The sequence below is a fragment of the Rhinolophus ferrumequinum genome, chromosome 12, assembly GCF_004115265.2.
Source record: "Rhinolophus ferrumequinum isolate MPI-CBG mRhiFer1 chromosome 12, mRhiFer1_v1.p, whole genome shotgun sequence".
Lineage (NCBI taxonomy): Eukaryota > Metazoa > Chordata > Mammalia > Chiroptera > Rhinolophidae > Rhinolophus > Rhinolophus ferrumequinum.
The window spans coordinates 31,414,164-31,435,091 of record NC_046295.1 but is presented as its reverse complement, the minus strand read 5'-3'; the positions used below and the strand labels follow the sequence as shown (position 1 = coordinate 31,435,091).

The window sequence follows — 20,928 nt, the reverse complement described above, 5'->3', positions numbered from 1 at the left end:
TTATCCTGATTATTTTCATATGTTGAACCACTCCTTTATTTCTGGGATAAATCCCACCTGCTCATGGTGTATAATTCTTTTAATATTTTGCTGGATGTGGTTTGCTGCTATTTTGCTGAGGAAATTTGCATTTATGTTCATCAAGGATATTGGTCTGTAGTTTTCTTGTAGTGTCTTTGTTTGGCTATGGTATCAAGGTAATGCTGGCCTAATTGAATGAGGTAGGAAGCATTGCCTCTTCATTTTTTTTAAAAGATTTTTGAGAAAGATTGTTATTTCTTCTTAAAATGATTGATAGAATTCACCAGTGAAGCCATCTGGTCCTGGGCTTTTCTTTGTTGGAAAGTTTTTGATTATGGATTCAATCTCTTTATTTCTTACAGGTCTGTTTAGATTTTCTATTTCTTCTTGAGTCAATTTTGACAATTTATGTGTTTCTAGGAATTTTTCTGTTTTATCTACATCATCTAATTGTTGGCAAATACTCTTCGTAATATTTTCTTGGAGCTCCCTTATAGTTTTTATACTCTTTTTGGTTTTTGTAATGTCAGTAGTGATGTTCCCACTTTCATTTCTGAATTTAGTAATTTGAATCTTTTCTCTATTTTTTTCTTGTTCAGTCTAGCTAAAGGTTTGTCAGTTTTCTTGATCTTTTCATAGAACCAGTGTTTGGTGTCATTGATTTTTCTCTATTGTACTTTTTATTCTCTCTTCCCCTTAACTCTAATCTTCATTATTTCCTCCTTTCTGTTGGCTTTGGGTTTAGTTTATTATTTTTTTCTAGTACCTTAAGGTGTGTAGTAAGGCTATTGATTAGCAATCTTTATTCTTTTTTAATGTAGATGTTTACAGCTTTAATTTTTTCTCTATCTTCTGGTTTTGCTGCATACCATAAGTTTTGATATGTTGTATTTTTGGTTTCATTTGTCTCAGTGTACTTGCTAATTTCCCTTGTGATTTCTTCTTTGACCATTGATTGTTTCAGTGTGTTGTTGAATTTCTGCATATTTGTGAATTATTTAAGTTTTTCTTAAATGATTTCTACTTTTATTCCATTGTGATCAGAGAAGATAGTTTGGATGGTTTCAGTCTATAAATGTATTGAGATTGCTTTTGTGACTTAACCTATGGCCTATGCTGGATAATATTCCATTTGCATTTCAGAAAAATGTGTATTCTGCTATTTTGGAGTTGTGTTGTGTATATGTTTGTTAGATATAGATGATATATAGTATTATTCAAAGCCTCTATTTCTTTGTTGTTCTTCTGTTTTGTTTTTCTGTCCATTATTGAGAATGGGCTATTGAACTTTCCAAGTACTATTGGTTTTCAGTATTCAGTTTTCAGTTCTGGGCCTAATTTGTTAATGTGTGTTTGTAATTGGTATACCTCTTGAAGGATTGAAACTTTAATAATGTCCTTCTTGGTCTTTTGTAACAATTTTTGACTTAAAGTCTGAAAGGGTTCTTTGACCCAGTGTGTGTGTGTGCGCGCGCGCGTGCGCGCGCGCGCCCAGGCTTTCCTGCACCAACACACAATTCTCAGCCACCAGCAGGGTGTTGAGAGTTCAACTTATTTCTGACACTGTCTACTCAGAGATAGAATCAGATTCCACAGGTAAAGGGCTCATTCCCACAAAATTGCCCTCCGCTTCAGATGCCAGTAGCAAGCCCACATTGTTGCCTGTGCTTCTGACTGAACAGCTATAAATTGAAGGTTCCAGTGACCCCCTCCTTGGCTTTGATTAATTTGCTAGAATGGCTCTCAAAACTTAGGAAAACCTGTTTACTCACTAGACTACTACTGATTTGTTTCAAAGGATATGAAAGGATATGAATCAACAACCAGATGAAGAGATAGGTAGGGTGAGTTCCCAAACAAAGGAGCTTCTGTGTTCCTGGAGTTTGGGGCTTGGCATGGTAACACATGAAAGCATTCTGGTTCCCCAACATGGAAGCTCCCCAAACCCCCTTCTTTTGGGTTTTTATGGAGGTTTCATTAAATGGAGGCATGATTGATTAACTCATTGGCTATTGGTGATTGATTCAACCTCTAGCTTTTCTGTCCTCCCCAGAAATTAGGGGCTGACAACCAGCTCCTTTTCTTAGATGAATTGCAGAAGTAGTCTTTATTAACATAAACCCAACTGTGGTGGAAAGGTCTTGTTATGAATATCAAGACACAGTTTCACTTTTATGGCTCTGAAGTGTTTTCAATAACTGAGGACAAGAGACCAAACACAACAAAAGATGCTCCCATTGCTGTTATTGCTCAGGAAATTCCAAGCATTTTGAGAAATGTGAGCCAGGAACTGTGAATGAAGACCAAATATGTGTGAGAAATATATTTGGTCTACTTATTCTGATATTAGTTATAGCCTTCACAGCTTTCTTTTTCTTACTATTTGTAGGGGTTATCTTTTTCTATGCTTTCCCTTTCAGCTTAAAATTCTTTAGATTTAAAGTGAGTCTCTTGTGGACAGCACATAGTTGACTTGTGTTTTTTACCCATCTTACGAATCTTTGCCTTTCATTGGATAGTTTTATACATTTACATTTTATTAATTTACACTTATCCATTTACATTGTAGTAATCAGTGATAAAGAAGACTAATGTTCTTCCATTTTGCTGTTTTCTGTATGTTTCATAACTTTTTTTATTTTTTGTTTCCTCTACTATTGCCTTTTTTGGTGTTTAATTTTTTTTTTGGTGTTAATTTGAATCCTTTTTCATTTTCCTTTTTTTTGAAGTTACTTTCTTAGGGATTACCCTGGGGATTACAAGTGTCTCTTGAATTTGTAACTATTTTAAACTAATACCACCTTACCTTCAATAGTATGCAAAACTCTGCTTATATACACCTCTGTACTTCCTCCTTTATGATGATGTTTTTTTTATTATTATTATTATTTTTTAATTTATTGGGGTGACAATTGTTAGTAAAATTACATAGATTTCAGGTGTGCAATTCTGTATCACATCATCCATAAATCACACTGTGTGTTCACCACCCAGAGTCAGCTCCCCTTCCATCACCATACATTTGATCCCCCTCACCCTCATCCCCCACCCCCCAACCCCCTTACCCTCTGGTAACCACCAAATTATGTTCCCCAGATTAATTTTCAAACCCGTGGCCATCCTGTGGTCACCGACTGCCCTCCAATCCCCTCACCCTCCCCTCCACCCCCCACCCCTCCCGCCCATCTAGCAACCCTCAGTTTTTCCTCTTTGTTTGCAAAACTGTTTCTTATTAGTGCATTCACTTATTCTTGTCTTTAGATTCCGCAAATAAGTGAGATCATATGGTACTTATCTTTCTCTGTCTGACTTATTTCACTTAACATAATGTTCTCTAGGTCCATCCATGTTGTTGCAAATGGTAAGATTTCTTTCTTCTTTATGGCTGCGTAATACTCCATTGTATAAATGTACCACAGTTTCTTAATCCAGTCATCTACCGATGGGCATTTTGGTTGTTTCCATGTCTTAGCTATTGTGTATAGTGCTGCAATAAACATAGGAGTGCATAAAGATTTTTGAATTGAAGTTTTGGATTTCTCCGGATAGATACCTAGGAGTGGAATTACTGGATCATAGGGTAGTTCCATTTTCAGATTTTTGAGATACCTCCATACTGTTTTCCATGATGTTTTACTAATTATATCTTTATGCATCGTGTGTCCATTAGCATAGACTTATAACTATTGGTTTATGCATTTGTCTTTTACATCATGTAGGGAAAAAGAGGAATTACTAATTACTAATACTTCATTCTTAAATTTTAGTTTATCACTCACCAGTTTTTTTTTTTTGCTTTGCATTTGCATAGTGTTAATCATATTCCTTCTTTTTAGTTTCAACTTATCTACGTCCTTGCATTTAAAGTATTTCTTTTAAATAGCATGGTATTTTTTACAATCCAGAATGATAGGCTGTGTGTTTTAATTAGCTTCTTTACATTTACATGTAATTACTGATATAATTGTGTTTAAATCTATTATTTTGCTGTTTGTTTTCTGTTTCATTTGTTTTCAATTTCTATTTTCCTTCTTTCCTAATGTTATTTTAGGTTGATCAAGTATGCTTTTTTAATTTATCTCTTCTGTTAGGTTTCTTGTGACAGTTTTTGTATTTTTCTTTTAGTGGTTACTCTAGATAGCACACTGTACATTTTGGCTTATTATAGGCTTAAGTTAGTGTGTTATAATTTTCCAAACATAATAATTTTCCAAACAATCCAAGAACTTTGCAGCAGTTTGACTCCATTTACTTCTTCTCACTTTTGGTGCTATTGTTATCACAAAGGACACTTACATTATTGTTGCCTTAATTAGTCATTATTCATTGATATTTATCCTTCCCCTTATTCTTCATTCTTTCCTGTAGTTCCATACTTTCATCTGTCATTGTTTTCTTTTAGCCTGAAGAGCTCCTTTTAGTATTTTTTCGTGTATTGCAGATCTGCTGGTGACAATTTCTTCAGTTGTCGTTAATCTAAAACTTTTTTTTTTTGCCTTCTTTTTTGAAAGATACGGTCACAGGGTATAGAATTCTAGGATGGCTTTTCCCCCCATTCATTGGTTTTAAGATGTCATTTCATTCTTTCTTCTGGCTTCCATCGATTTTGTTGAATAGCTACCTGTCAGTCTTTTAATTCCTCTTTTGAAGATAATACATTTCTTTTGTTGAAAAGCTATCTATCAGACTTTTAATTTGTCCTTTAAAGGTAATACATTTATATTCTCTGGCTGCTTTTAAGATTTTTTTTCTACTGTTCATTTTCATTAGTTTGACTACATTGTTTTCTTTGTCTTTAGTTCGCTTGGGGCTCTCTGAGCTTACTGAATTTGTGGGTCTCTTAGTTTAGGTTTGGAAAATTCTTGGCTGTTATCCCTTCAGTTACATATAAATTAGATCCATTTGACATGTCTCAAATGCCTTTTATACTCTGTTCAGTTTTTTGCCATCCTGTTACTTTTTTGTGCTTTATTGTTGGTATTTTTTTATGTACTTGTTTTCGTGTTGACTAATTCTGTCTTCTGCAGTGTGTAGTGTGCTGTTAAAATCTATCTGTTAGGCCACAGATTAGCAGTATCAGCATCACCAAGGAGCTTGTTAGAAATGCAATATCTCAGGCCCCATCCTGAAATCAGTGGATGAATATCTGTATTTTAACACAGTCTCTAAGTTATTCTTATACCTGTTAAAGTTTGAAAAGTACTGGTCTAGCTCATTCAGTTAGGGAAACAAAAAAATTATGTAGATAGCTTTTAAAACCCAATTAGGATACATTCCTGGGATACTTACAATGGAATCCATATTATGTGCCATATATTTTGCTGAGCACTTTATTCATGTTATCACGTTTTATCCTTCCACCTATCCTATGAACTCAGTTTTATTCTTATTATAAAGATGATGAAACACTAGAGAGATAAACTGTCACAAGTTTTTTTACTTGTAAATGCCTGAACTCAGACTTAACTGGTATCTGACTCCAAGCTGTTACTATATAACTAGGTTACCATCATTCAAACTGGGACACTTTTGAGATGAAAAGATATGTTGTTAATAATTAGGCTGGAACAGCACTCATAAATCAAAACTCTTTTGGTCCAGCCAGGTTATATTCTCATTCTGTCTGTAACTGTATGCTATATAGCACCTCTTTTTTCTTTTCTGTATAACTACTTTAGCTCTGGGAGCATTTGAAAATGATCCGCCATGCCTATGCACATTTTGTGTACTCTGCCTGCAATCACATAGACTTACATAGCTAAATCCTCATGTGCTTTCAGCTTATGTTTTACCTCTTCAGAAGCCTTCATTAAAGTCTTTACTCCACTTGGCCTCATGAAAAATTTTTTTTATCTGTTAAAAAATATAAGAAGTTAAAATGATGAAGACGGATTTTGTTAAAACAACTACAAAACTATTGTAATTGGGGAAGATACTCCAGTATACAAGTGGGCTTAATTCTGAATACTCTCTGAACAAGTGGGGATATATAGCTAAGGAGCCAGTTGGGTAGAGACATTGGTGAATGGAAAATTAATAAGAGTAAACTACAAGTCTGTGCAGATTCTGGCTGAACCAACCTAACAGGATACTTGCTCCAGGCAGGCCAAAGTGATCAGATATTACCTGGGGGATAGTAGAGACGGGGAGTTTGAAATATCAAAGGTGGGGGAATTGTTGCTAAAGGAACTTAGCAGGATTCTTGCCAAAACTGATTCTGTAACGAAATACACAGATGGGCTTTGTTGGGTTCAGCGGAGCCTAACTAAAATTTGGTCAAGCAAGGAATCTTTGAATCTTTGTCACCTTTCCTCTGTACTTCTGTGTTTTCTTGTGGTCTTTACTACCATTGTACTTAACCTCTTAAATTGTAATTCTCCAGTGGCTTCTTTGTATCATCTACATGGTAAGATTTTTAAAGTTAGGCACTATTTTTCATTTTTATATTTCCCATACCCATCTTGTACTTGTTATAGTATAGGGACTCTGTTACTATTCGTGGAATGATGACTGTTCATGCTCTAGAATGATATGAAACTACCTTACAAATCTGGTAACGGCTTGGAAAAGAAGAAACACATTGAAATATAAAAATAAAAAGAATTTGGATTTGTTATTTAGGGAAAAAAGGGAGTTAAAAATGGCTTTGAAGTTTCTTTGAAGTCCTATCTTTTCAGTATAATATATATCTTAAATACAGTGTCACTGCCTTTTCTTCCTTTCTAGGACAACCCAATTAACGTGAACTAAGAGAAAAATGAAATAAGTATCAATATATAATTGCCATTTTGAAATAAGATATCAGTGTGACTAAACATGACTATAAGCACTATCTTTTGTTATTGCAGGGCTGATCCAACAATTTTCTTTTGGTGTGCACTCTGTTTTCCTAACCCCTTTGTGTCAATTTATATGGATACATTCATTTTCCTATTTTGATACCTATAATTAAGGCAGGGAGTCTCTCTTATGTTAACAAATCATTATTCATCATTTAAAAAAAATCCTGATGATTCATCAATATGAATTCACTTTTCCTGTAATCATGCTATTATTTGAAAGTCATGATGTCGTCTTATTCTACAAAATATCCCTATCAACGTAAGAACAAAAGTTCCATACCTAATTTTATTTGTACGATTACATTTAAGTTAAATGGTAGTTTTTTTGTTAAGGTTCTCTTCTCAGTATTTTCTCTTTCCAAGATAATCTTATAGTCAGGTCTTTTGTGGCCCCTTGCTGGGCAGTTTTACCTCCCACTGTGTCTCTTATGTACCTAGAACACTGGCTTTATGGATAAAGGAGAGGTAGTAACTTCTAGAAAAAAGAAGTAGCATATGCAAGGCACAGAGACCTGGGATTATTATGCTAATTACTTGATTAGATGATGTTATTTAAAATTTTAAGATTAAAATATTTTTCAATGCAGAATTCACCTGCATCAAAATGATATTCAGATAAAATAACTTTCTCAAATTATTTCAGTATCGTTATTTCATGTCAACTTATGGTTATTTTAAAGTTTAGAGAATGACAAGTCATCATTCTCCATAGTTTAAAGATGATTTATATGGTGAACCCTTATTTTGGTATTGATTAGTTTCTTTTTTTCCTTTCTTTTTGACCTGAGGGCTTATTGTTTTTATGTAATAAATTCTTTAAAAGAAGAAATTTCTTCTCCACTGTACTCTTACCTTCCTTTGTCCTTAGTCCCATCCTGTTAACTAGAGCAATAATCTCTTATGAATCCTTCCATAGTTTTCTCCATGATGATATAATCAAATATGGACACATTATCCTGCTCTCCCCCACACAGTCATTAGGATTTCAAGGTTCTTGTTTTGTATAATGGAATCATATCATATCCTTGTGTGCTTCTTGCTTTTCTCATGAATACATACATTGTAAAAAATTTATTCAGCCAACTACTTTTGCACTAACTCATTCTTTTATTTAATTTCATAATAACAAAATGGATTATGCTACCACAATTTTTTATCTTCTGCACTTAAATTCATATTTTCTTATGAATGTACTGCACTTTTAGGAGTTCTTGGAAGAAATTGCTGGGTTTAAAGGTTATTTTAAATTTATGTGACATTGATTTCTCAAAATTATATCAATATCGCTCTCTCAGAAGCTGTACCAGTTTACATTTTTAGAAACTTTGTAACACAGTACCCTTTTCACCACAATTAAATCAGCATTAGATGTTATCATCCCTCTTGTTGTTTTTGCTAGCTGAGTGGGTATAAAGTGATATCACATAATTTTAATTTGCATTTCCTTCAGTACTATTACTATCCTTTTGCATGTTTATTAGTTATGTGGATTTGCTCTTTGAATAACTTTTCCATTTTTTTGGCCAATTTTTACTTTTTTATTTTGCCTTTTAAATTTTGATTTTTTATTTTAAAATATTTCAAGCAACACTTTATATAGAAAAATGTAATACATATCAGTGTACTCACCACCCAACTTTTCAAGTCCATGATTTTGCTATTTTATTGCAGATTTTTCACTAATATGTTATTGTGATGAATTATTTTAATAGATTTTTCTAACAGCCATCTCTGCAATCTTAGGATGAATAAACTTTAATTTTTAAAAGAAATATTGCTAGATTTGGTTTGCTAATATTTATTTTAGAATTTTTTGTGTCTATTTTGGTAAGTGAAATTATCTTTTTATGATGTCTTTATCTAGTTTTGGTATCATTGTTAAACTAAACTCAAAATATGTCAATATTTCTTTGTTCTCTCTTTTTCTGTTCTCTGTAATTAAGACTGGAACTATCTTTCATGTTTGGTTGAACTCACGTATAAGTTTCATCTGGGCCTGATGGTGGTTTTTTCTTTTTTTTTTTTTTTTTTTTTTTTTTATATTCTTTTTTATTTATTGGGGTGACAATTGTTAGTAGAATTACATAGATTTCAGTTGTGCAATTCTGAATCACATCATCCATAAATCACGGTTTTTTCTTTTTTTCTTCTTTCTCATTATTCTTTCTTTCTCTTCTTAATTTCTTCTCTTCCGTGTTTTTGTTTTTGTTTTTGTTTTAAGTAGATAGATTGTTTCTTTAATGGTTATTGTTCTTTTGAGGGTTTTTTTTACAATTGAATCCATTTTTAAAGCTATATATTAAATTGTTCATTTGTCTACATTTTCAAATTTGTTGGCATAATTTATTCTAGCACACTATTTTTGTCTTCATAACTTATACTTTAAAAATTCTGTTTCTTTCCTTTTTTTCTCGATCAGACTTAACAAAGACTTGTTTATTTTATTAGTCATTGCAAATAATCAGCTTTTATTTTCTTGATTCTCTTTATTAAATTTTTATTCTCTATTATTAATTTCTATTCTATCACGTCTTTCTTTCATCTGTCTTTGGGATTACTCTGTTGTTTGCTAACATTGAGTTAGATAACTTAGATCAATCTGTTATTTTCTAATATAAGCAGTTTAAAGCTACAGTTTTCCCTCATGAGCATCAGGTTAGCTATATTTCATAATTTGTAATACATGGTATTGATCATTATTCATTATAAATGTTTTTTAACTTCTGTTACAATTTCTCCTATGACCTGTGAGATACTTGCAGGTATTTGTAAATTCAAGAATGAATGCAAGGATACAGTTTAAAAGTTACTGAATGTTTGTATATGTAACTTACTGAAATCATTACATATCTATGAGTACACAGTTGTTTTAATAATTTAAATAAAAATTTTAAATTTTTGTTGTCAATGTGTTAAGTTGTCATTTTTGCCTACAGTGGAAAAGAATAAAAATATTGCTAAAATAAAAATAACTTTTATTTTCTTTGAGGCTTATGTTTTCCAATATATAGGATTAAAAAAAAATTAAGTATTCATTTCTGATTTAAATGTGATTAGAGAACATGCCATGTATGATTGATTATCCTCTGGCATTTTTGGAGACTTTTTTTTTTCGGAGACTTGTTTTTAATCTCCATATGATTGGTGTGTATGTGTGTGTATGTGTGAATGTTCTATGTGTACTTGGAAATAAAAGACATTGTGTGGCTTAGATGTTTTATATGCTTTTATAAAGTTCAATGGCCCTCAACCTTTTGTTAATGTATAATAACTCCAAAAATATCTTTGAAAAAAATCACATGCCCTTGCAATTTAAGTTGACAATTAAAAATTTTCATTGTAAGTTTAAATAGTGCACAGAATATAATTCCTAGTATATTGTATAAAACTTAACATTTAAAATAAAGCTGTTTCACTGTTCTCTTAAAAGTATCCAATGACTTCAAATATTTTTGTTATTTGATGCTCTCATTATCAGTTAAAGCACACAAATTTGGATCAGTCTTTCTGTAAAGACAACTAAAATGTTGGATAATATATTTTTTAAATCTGCTTGGAAGAATCCCAGCAATCATATTTTAAATATGTAAAATATAGGGGGAGAAGATATTTAATTAAGAATTCAGTTGTAAGTTGTGTTGAACCAAAATTCGATTGCTACTGCATTTTGTGCCGATTTTGAGTTGTTACTTTAGACCCACTTCAAATTATAGATGTTATGTGAGTGTACTTTTAACTATCCGTAATCATTTCTTTTCTGCTTCTTTCCCAGGAATCACACCTGTGTATCATAGTATGTTTGCTTTAATGAGTGAAACAGAAAGGATCTGGTATCCGCCCAACCATGTCTTCCATATAGATGAATCAACCAGGCACGATGTACTCTATAGAATAAGGTACTTTCTCCAGTAAAGTGGCTCATTTAATGGTAAAAGGACAAAATGGGAGAAATTGTTGAATGTATTTTTTAATTGCAAGCTACTTAATATCAGAGACAATAACCAACTAGCGTTGAATCTTCTTATTTAAGACTCTGTTTCTCCACTATGGGAAGTGTACATACGTAACCTTTACCTAGAATGCTCTGAGAATAAACTGTTCTGGTGAGATGCTACTTTACCTCTTACAATTATAATTAAATTTTTAATAGGCTGAACATGGTTTTACCCACAAAATCCTAAATGTTTGGAGTATTGCTAGTTTACCAGGAAATTTGATGGTTTTTGCTCATCTCTTTTTTTTAATTACTTTTTTTAAAGTTGAAGTGAAGGAAAGATAAGACTTTGTCAGAGTATATTACAGCCTCAAATGATAAGTGAATTTAATTAATAATTTATGGTAACATGTAATTCCAATTTAGAGAAATCCAAAGGTACTTTTCTACTCAAAAGGATGAAACAAAGAAATAAGTTTGATCTGTGGCTCATGAAGTAGATCCATTCAACTCAGTCAGTGTTGTATGGTAAAAAAAGAACATGGACTCATTCATAATTTAAAAAGAAAAGAAAAGGAAGCCTAATTAACTAAGATTCAGGAGAGACATCCTTACTATGGTAAAGGGTATCTATAAATTAACATGTAGCTAATAATATTCTAAAATAATAAAATGTTAGAAACTGTCTTTAAAATTAAAAATAAGGGAGAAACAAAGATGGCCATGATCACTGCTTCTTTTTAGGATTTGAGTGGAGTTCCTAAGCAGTGCAGTAACAAGAAAAAATATGTTTACTAATTGAGAACAAAGAAGTAAAAGTCATTATTTGGAGATGCTATGATTGTTAGCACAGAAAGTAACAAATCTACAGGCATCAATAATAAGCATATTTCTACATTTCTGTTTTATATTATTACTTCTACATTCTGTGCCTGAAAGAAGGCAGTATATTGATTTTACACTTATGTTTCTTGGATTTTCTACCTGTATTTTTATTATGGTCTTATCCAGATTTCCTTTTGTTCCCAACTTGTATTTAACGTTATTAGCTATGTTTTCTGATTATGGGATAATACCTTGTAGTATACTGGAAGTGGTTATATATACCCGGTATTTCTATTTGAATTGGTTGGAGGTTGACAGAATGTTTTCACTGTCTTACAGGTTTTACTTTCCTTACTGGTATTGTAATGGCAGCAACAGAACCTATCGGCATGGAATATCTCGAGGTGCTGAAGCTCCTCTTCTTGATGACTTTGTCATGTCTTACCTTTTTGCTCAGGTATGATTATATTACTAATACATGTATTAAATGATAAATATCTTGCTGTGTAGTGTACCTGTTAATCAGGAAAATCTTTATATATAGGAAAATTAATGTTCTGTCTTACATAGCAGGTGCAGATAGGAGTCTTTTATCACTAATTTTTAATCCCAGGTTTATGGATAACAGAATCTCTTTTATAAAGCTTCCTTGAATTGGCTCTTTTGAATTTTCTTTTTCTTTTATTTTAGTGTTTTAGATTATTTTAAGGATTTCAAAGTTTAGACTGAGTTTTACAGCATGATTCATGTAGACATAAGTGTCTGGAATATAAGACAGTAAAATTTCTTTACAGAATTTTTAAAAATTCTTGAACAATTTTAGACTTAAATAATGAGGAGTGAAATACAAAGAAACTAGGTAACTGCATAAAAAGTGAGCTATGATAGTTTGTGCAGCTGCTTATAGGCAGGTGGTTGGATGTTGATACTTAGTCTGAGAGCTTTGTTGCAGTTATTTGTTTATTAATACTGTTATGTTAAATTTTTGTAGTGTTTTTGAGCATTTTGTAATTTTTTTTAACTATTACCTTGATTTAAGCAGTAATTGAAGTGTTTTATCGTTAAATAACTTTTGTTTTTATGTGCAAGAAGACTGAGGAGTAGAAAATAAAAAATAAAAAAAAAAGGATATTAATGCTTTTGAGTAAAGATGTGTTCTTGGTATCCCCAAAGTGTCAGATTAAGGAGTTCTAAATCAGATTTGTTAATATCATAGGAAATAATCCCACAGGTCCTCTTGGCTCACATTTCTAAGATGTTTAGTAGGGCTAATTCATTTTGTGAACAACAAATTGAAAAATATTTCTCTTTTGTGGTATGAGAGCAGCCTACTTTTTTTTTTTATTGTCGTAAGATATACTTATTAAAATTTACCATTTTAACTATTTTTAACTGGATAGCTCAGTGGCATTAATTAAGTACATTCACATTATTTTGCTACCATCCTCACCATTCATTGTCAGAACATTTTTCATTTTCCTAAACTGAAACTTCACACCTTAATCAGTAACTCCTCATTCTCCTCTCTTTCTGGCCCCTGGCAGCAACCTGTCTGTCTACTTTCTGTCTCTATGAATTTCCCTATTCCAAGTACTTTATATAAGTGGAGTTATGCAGTATTTGCTCTTTTGTGACTGCCTTATTTCTCTTAGCATAATGAATTCAAGGTTCATTCATGTCATAGTGTGTATCAGAATTTCCTTCCTTTTTAAGGCTGATTATTCCCCTCTATGTAGTACCACATCCATTTATCTGTTGATGGACACTTGGGTTGCTTCCACCTTTCTTTCGGCTCTTATAAATCATGTTGCAGTGAACGTGCATGTACAAATACCTTTCTGAGACCCTGCTTTCATTCTTTGGATATATATCTAGAAGTGGAATTCATTGAATCGTATGGTAATTCTATTTTTATTTTTATCTTTTTTGAGGAACTGCTATACTGTTTTCCATAGTAGCTGCACCATTTTATATTCCTACTAGCAGTGCACAAGCGTTCCAGTTTCTCCACATCCTTGCCAGCACTTACTTTCTATTTTGTTTTGATAATAGAGATTCTGACAGATGTGAAGTGTTATCTCATCGTTTTGATTTCATTTCCCTAATGATTAGTGATGAGTATTTTTTTGTAAGCTTGTTGGCCATTTGTATATCTTCTTGGGGAAATTTCTATGCAAGTCCTTTGCCCATTTTTTAATCAACTTTTGGTTTTTTATTGATGAGTTATAAGTATTCTTTATATATTCTGGATATTAACCCCTTATCAGACTATGATTTGCAGGTATTTTTCTCCCATTCCATAGGTTTACTTTTCACTGTGTTGATTGCATCCTGTGGTGTGCAAAAGGTTTTCATTTTTATGTAGTCCAGTTTATCTATTTTTTCTTTTGTGACCTGGGCTTTTAGTGTCACAGTCAAGAAATTATTGCCAGATCCAACATCATGAAGCTTTCCCCCTATATTTTCTTATCAATGTTTTATGTTTTATTGTTTTAGCTGTTACATTTGGGTCTGTGGTCCATTTTGAGTAAATTTTTGTATATGGTGTAAGGTAAGGGTCCACCTTCATTCTTTTGCGTGTTGATACCAAGTTTTCTCAGCACCATTTGTTGAAAAGACTCTCCTTTCTCTACAATGAATGATCTTAGTACTCTTTGTCAAAAATTATTCATCCACCAACCAAATTTTATTCAGCTTCCTTTGTTTCAAATAACCATTAAAAAAAGAGAGACAGGCTTTTGAGAATAGTACACTATGAGTTATGACTTTCTGCTGCTTTTATGATTGTATCATTTCATCTATGCTGCAGAGCTGATCTATTTTGGTGGCGTGCTAATTAAAGTCCCATTAATAAGGCAAGTTTTCCTAAACTAATCATTCAGTTACTTTACCCTGATACTAATATTATGATATGTTTTTGGTCTAGAAAAATTATGGGTGATTTCCAATTTTGTCTTTCTAGGAGGGATTTTCATATTTAGGACAGAAAAAATAAATATTTTCCCCCTTTCTTTCACCTCTACCCTGCCCACTCCAGTTCAAGCCATTGTTTCTCAGTCTAGTTGTATAGGACACAGCTCCCTGGCTCAGGCTGGTATTATGAGCCTTGCGCTCCCCCCGCAGCAGCAGCCCACATCTCACGCCAACCTCTGGCTGCTCACGGCAGCCCAGCTCCAGGGAGAGCTGTTGTTCACAATCTTAGTTGTAGAGGGCACAGCTCACTGGCCCATGTGGAAATCGAACCAGTGACCTTGCGGTGCTCCAACCACCTGAGCTACCGGGCCGGCCCAGAAAAATAATTTTGTAATGGAATCGTAAATGGTGTCTGGACAGTACCACGTGCATTTTTGTATTTCTTAATGTTTCTACTTCTATAAATCTGTGCCCAGAAAATAAAAACAAAAGGTTGTAATAAACTTATTCTCCGAGTGTACTGATACTAGGTTAGACTGTATGCATATTAGAGGCTAAATAAAACAAATTTGTCCAATGACAAAATAAAACAAATTGGACAAATGACATTCTGAAGAGTAAGAATATGTTGACATTTGAAAATAACTAAAAAAATAGTCCAGCCACTAAACTGTCTTTAGAGTTTTTAAGACAGTACTGTAGAAAGGTATATTTGGAACAGGTAAGGAAATAAAAAGCAAAAAGTAAGCTGCCCTTTTTAAATTCATTTTTTCTCAGGATTGTTTTTATATCACCAAATATAGCCACTCGGGAAATAAACAAACTGCTGCCATGTGAACATCATTTAATTAATTCATATATATTCAGCCAAAAAAATGGATATTTACCATATGTTCTTTCTTTGGCTAATTTCTTATTTTGTGATTATAACTGTTTTCTTATTTTTCTGGCTGAATGCAGATACAAATTCTTGGTTCAAATATTGTCGGCTACCCAGATGAAAACCTTTTTCTACAGTTTTAATTACATGAAAATTTATTGATACATTCTGTGATGGTTAAGTAAAGCTAATTTAAAATACAGTGGTACCTGGCTTTTTGAACGTAATCTGTTCTGGAAGACTGTTCGAGTTCTGAAATGTTCGAAAACCGAGGCATGGTTTCCCCATAGAAAGTAATGCAAAATGGATTAATCTGTTCCAGACCTTTAAAATCAACCCCTAACACTGCAAATTTGGCATGAATTTTACTATCTAATGATACCATAGATCCATAAAATTTATGGTGTTTGTAAACCAAAATGTTCGTCAATAGAGACGTTCGAAAACTGAGGTACTACTCTAACATGTTTTGGTATTTGGGACTGTATTACATTTGTAACTTTTCTCTAATGGATATATATTATGTTCTTAGTGCTGCTTTCACTGATTTTCATATTTTTGTTTTCTTCTGGGCATGAGGTCCACAGAATATCTTCATGAACAAAATTTATTTTCCACTAGTCCAATATAGTATATGGAACCAAGAGCAAACTATTAAAAACAATCTACCTGGCTATCAGTTATCAGGAGCTCCTGTTAATCAGAATAACTTACTTCCCCATTTTCAAAAAAATGGTGAAGTAACTGTTTGAAATTGAGCAAAAAGAAATCCAGCTCCTTCCTGGAATTAATTTTTCATTACCAACATTTAGGTCTTTGTTTTGGTAATAATGGTTATTTCATTGTTTGTGCCTTTTAAGTAATATAGTTTATTTTCTTATACTAAAATATTTTATAATTAGTTAATAGAAAGTTAACAAATTTACATGCATGTTTATTTCTTTTAATAAAATTACTTTAAAGAATTTATGTAAAACTTTAATTTCATAAGTTATCACATCAAAAGAAGGGAAATACATACAAATAATATACAAGAAGGGCCTATATTTCTCTTAACCAGTTTAAAACCTTGGTTAAATAATGGTATTCCAGCTATTACAGCTCTTACCTTTCTTATAAAGAAGATTGCTGCTTATCATTTATTATTATTATTAATTTGTCTTATTAAGAATATTGGTGCTGTTTATGTCCTACCCTTTTCTTTCTCCCATTACATGTTTGATCTGATTTTATCTGTATCCCTAAATCATCCAGATCAAAATCTTGGAACTTCTGTTTTTCCCTTTCCTTCATTCTTTATGTGTAATTACGAAGTTATCAATGTTTTAGACTCTTTTAATGTCTTCTGTTTCCTACATCAGGTCCTTTTTATCTCATATCTGAATAATTACAGCAGCCTCTTAAAGAATATCTCTGAATACACTTGATATTCTTGAAGCACTTCTATCATTGCTGCTTTAAGAAAAGATTCTTTAAGAAAATGATGCTTTAAGAAAATGGTTCTCTATTGCTTCTAGGATCAAGTCATTCAAGGATTCCTGCAGTCTGACCCCAACTTACTTTTACAAATTTTAATCCACACTATTTTTTCATAAATTGTCTGCCCCAACAAAACTAGTTTGAATCTCTGAACATGCCTTGTGCTTTGTTCTTGTTATTCCTTTTATTTCCTCATCCTGTTTTGTGTCCGTTAAAGAGTACTTCATCTTCAAAGAATACATGAAATACCAAATTTTCCACGAACCCTTCCCTGATTACCCCAACTGGATGTAATCCTGAAGTATCTGTTGTCTGGCCCTCACTGTACAATATCTGGCATTATAATTTTCTGTTTATGTTGTTTCACTTCTCTACTAGATTTCAGTCTCTTTGAGGGCTGAGACCACATCTTATATTTCTTTGTATCCAATACAGTCCTTAGTATAAGGTTTTGAATGTATTTGGAACTCAGTACATATTTAATTAATATCTTTTAATTTAGGTAGTTTTGATGTAGAAGATACAATTTGAAGATATAAGTGGTGAAATAGGTTGATATCATATGTACTCTCTAGTTGGGAACCCAATTTCAATCAGTTTCCATTTGCAAAAGAACCTTCACTAAAATTTTATGGCAAAATGATTGAAAATCGAAGGACTTCATGTTCTTTTTAAGTACATATGTTCTGGAAATCGCATTATAGGTTAAAATACTGTAGTAGATTAAAATGTGATAGTGAAACTTATGAGCTGTTTCCTTCTAAATATTTTTTCCTTTAGTGGCGTCATGATTTTTTGCATGGGTGGATAAAAGTACCTGTGACTCATGAAACACAGGAAGAATGTCTTGGGATGGCAGTGTTAGATATGATGAGAATAGCCAAAGAAAAGGATCAAACCCCACTGGACATCTACAGCTCTATCAGGTAATTTTCCTATGCAAATCCATATACATAAATGGGAACTGTTGGAGCTTTTATGTAATGTATTTGTATTTTCTATGTTTGCCTATACTTTTTGATTTTGTAATAACTGAAATTCATATGGGTAACTTTTCTTCCTGGTGCACAGCACATACTTTGTGAAATAAAAGAAATGATTTTTTTCTTTTCTTCCATGTTTAAACCAAACAAAGAAGTTAAATATGTAAACAGACAATTATAATGTAAGATACTATATACTGAGGGCCACAAACAGGTACTTCAGGATTATATCCAGTTGGGGTAATCAGGGAAGGGTTCATGGAAAATTTGATATTTCATGTATTCATTGAAGATGAAGTAATTTCTGATGGACAGTTTGAGATATAATTGACATCCACCACTGTGTAAGTGTAAGGTGTACAGCATAATGATTTGACTTACATATATCATGAAATGATTACCCCAATAAATTTTGTTAACATCAATCATCACATAGATAGTAGGAAAAAAGAAAGAAAAATATTTTTTCCTTGTGATAAGAACTCTTAGGATCTACTGTCTTAACAACTTTCATATATATCATACAGCAGTATAAACTATCGTCATCGTATTGTACATTACATCCTGAGTAGTATTTATTTATCTTACAACTGAAAGAAATTATTGAAAGAGTTGGTGTACTATAGGACAATACCATAGGTGTTTAATCCATATTCATTATTTGATTCATTTATTCTGAGAAGGCTAGGTAATGTCAGAGGACAGAAAAGACTACCTGGAGGAATAATTTCTGCCAGCAGATTCTCAAACTGTCTGTATAAATAATTCTGAACATCTCTAAGAGTGTCCATATTTTCTTGAATTAGTGTCACCTGCTAAAATGAAAGATTTTGGGGCCCTAACCCAAAAATTTGGATTCAGTAAATCTGAGGTAAAGTCCACAAATATGAGTTTTTACAAGTGCTCCAGGAGATTTATTTTTAATTTTAGCTCTATTGAGGTAAAATTGACATATAAAATTGCAGAATATTTTAAGTGTACATCATGGTTATTTGATATATGTATAAAGGATTTCCCCTTTGTAGTTTAGTTTATTAGCACATCCATCACCTTACATATTTATCTTCTTTTGTTGTCTTTTTTTTTTTTTTGGTGAGAACATTTAAGTTCTAGTCTCTTTAGCAAATTTCAGTTATACATTACAGTGTTATAAGTTATAGTCACCATATTAGATATATTAGATCCACAGACCTTATTCATCTTATGACTGGTTCCGCAGATTCTTGTACAGATCCACACACTCCACATTCTCCAAATTATTCTTCTGGAGTTGAATTTTGACAATCGTGCCAAATATAATTTTTGAAACATTTTTAAAGCTGTAGCCCAGCTTTAAATGTTTGTAAAACTTCTTTTTAAAGGTATACATGAATATGAATATATATAAGAATACCTTTTTAAGTTCGAAGTCTAAATATGTGTTTTATATATTACATACTTACCAAATGAAAAGCTTGAAGATGTCATGAATCTAGTTAAGACTCCCTTTATCCCTTGAACTCCTCTCAATAATTGACTTCAATCACTCCTTTCCTGAGTACCTTCAAAATAGTTCATACGCGATTTGCAGGGTATCGATTTCTGTTTCCCTCTTTGGTTTTAAGTATTCTTGTTTTGTTTTCAGATGTCTGTTAAACCATAACCTAAAGGTGTGGGGGCTTTGATTTCAGGAACTCACTAAGGAATCTAGAAGATTCGAAAGCCCAAAGTTAAAACAAAAACATTTATGTTTCCACTAAGGTTTTGATCTTTACTAAAAGGCAGACAGACACTCCTCAGGATAGTAATTCATTTATTTGTTCATTAATTCACTCATTTATTATCTATTTATTGAATACCTGCTCTATGCCAGACCATAGGACAACAGAGTCAAGGGAGGAGTATCTTACATATCATTAATAGAAACTGAAGGAATTGAGGGGAACACAGTTGAAGAACTGAGAAGCTTTGAACTACTGAAGATTCACTTTATAAATGTGAAGCCATCTCTAGCTTATGCTATGGCGGAACACTTCTGTTTTGGAATCATGGTATTGTCCAAAGTCTTGGCACAGTCTTTTTGTGTAGCTTGCGGTTTCTTTGAGGTCAGGAATCATGTCCTCTATTCTTCTCCCTACATTATTTAGTCTAGTGTCCTAAATCCAGTGAATGTTGAGTAATTGTGTTTCTCTGGTTCTCTCAACCAGAATATAAGTGCATCTGCAAAATGCTGCATTATTTTTTTTATTTTACTTTTAAAATTTTACACATACTGATATTCATTATAAGGTTCCATGATATTTTAAAACAGCTTTATTGAGATATAATTCACATACCACACAGTTCACCCATTTAAAGTGTACAATTCAATATTTTTTTATTGTTGAGTTGTAAGGGCTCTTACATATTCTGGATACAAGTTATCATTTATATGACTTGCAAATATTTTTCCTATTCTGTGGATTGTTTTTTCACTTTCTTGCAAGTATCATTTGCAGAACAAGAGTTCAAATTTTGAAGTAGTCTAATTTATCTATTTTTTCTTTTGTCTCTTATACCATGATATTTTGGTATTAGATGAATAATGTATGCCTCTTCTGAACTAAAACATGCCTGCTTGCTTGCCTTCTTAATATAATTTAACTCACTGTTTCCTGAATTCTCATTTAGTGCTCATTTCTGAGAAATAGTCAAGCTCTACTCAGTGTTAAAATACTCAGGACTGATGGGAAAACAGAATGATTAGTTTTTGGCAAAATTAAATAAACTGCTTTGTTCCCAGAACTACCCAGTAGGGTGTGGATCTCTGATTAGTATAACTAAATACATATTCCTTCCCAGAGTAAAAAAAAAAAAAAAAAAAAAAAATGTGAGTTGCATCTCTTTGTGTCTGTGTGTGTGTATATTGTGTCTCAGTGTGTCTATGTCTGTGAGTTCGTGCCTCCATGTTTGTATATGCACCTGCATATATGTGTTTGTGCTTGTGTATGTATTAGGTACTCACTCCTTTGTATTCCATTCTCCTAATTGGCTACTATAGCTTTGGTGTTGGAGTTCAAAAAGTGAAGGAAA

The 20,928-nt window shown here is 32.4% G+C and overlaps 1 protein-coding gene across 3 annotated transcripts in view; it reads left to right on the top strand.

The window, feature by feature from the left end:
* The window catches only part of JAK2 (Janus kinase 2), a 99,871-nt gene that overhangs the window by 37,708 nt on the left and 41,235 nt on the right, over positions 1-20,928 (top strand). For all 3 annotated transcript variants that reach the window (XM_033122946.1, XM_033122945.1, XM_033122944.1), the window contains exons 4-6: positions 10,636-10,759; positions 11,962-12,079; positions 17,675-17,820. In XM_033122946.1, the coding sequence (XP_032978837.1) occupies positions 10,636-10,759; positions 11,962-12,079; positions 17,675-17,820 (388 nt within the window). The remainder of the gene's footprint in view (positions 1-10,635; positions 10,760-11,961; positions 12,080-17,674; positions 17,821-20,928) is intronic.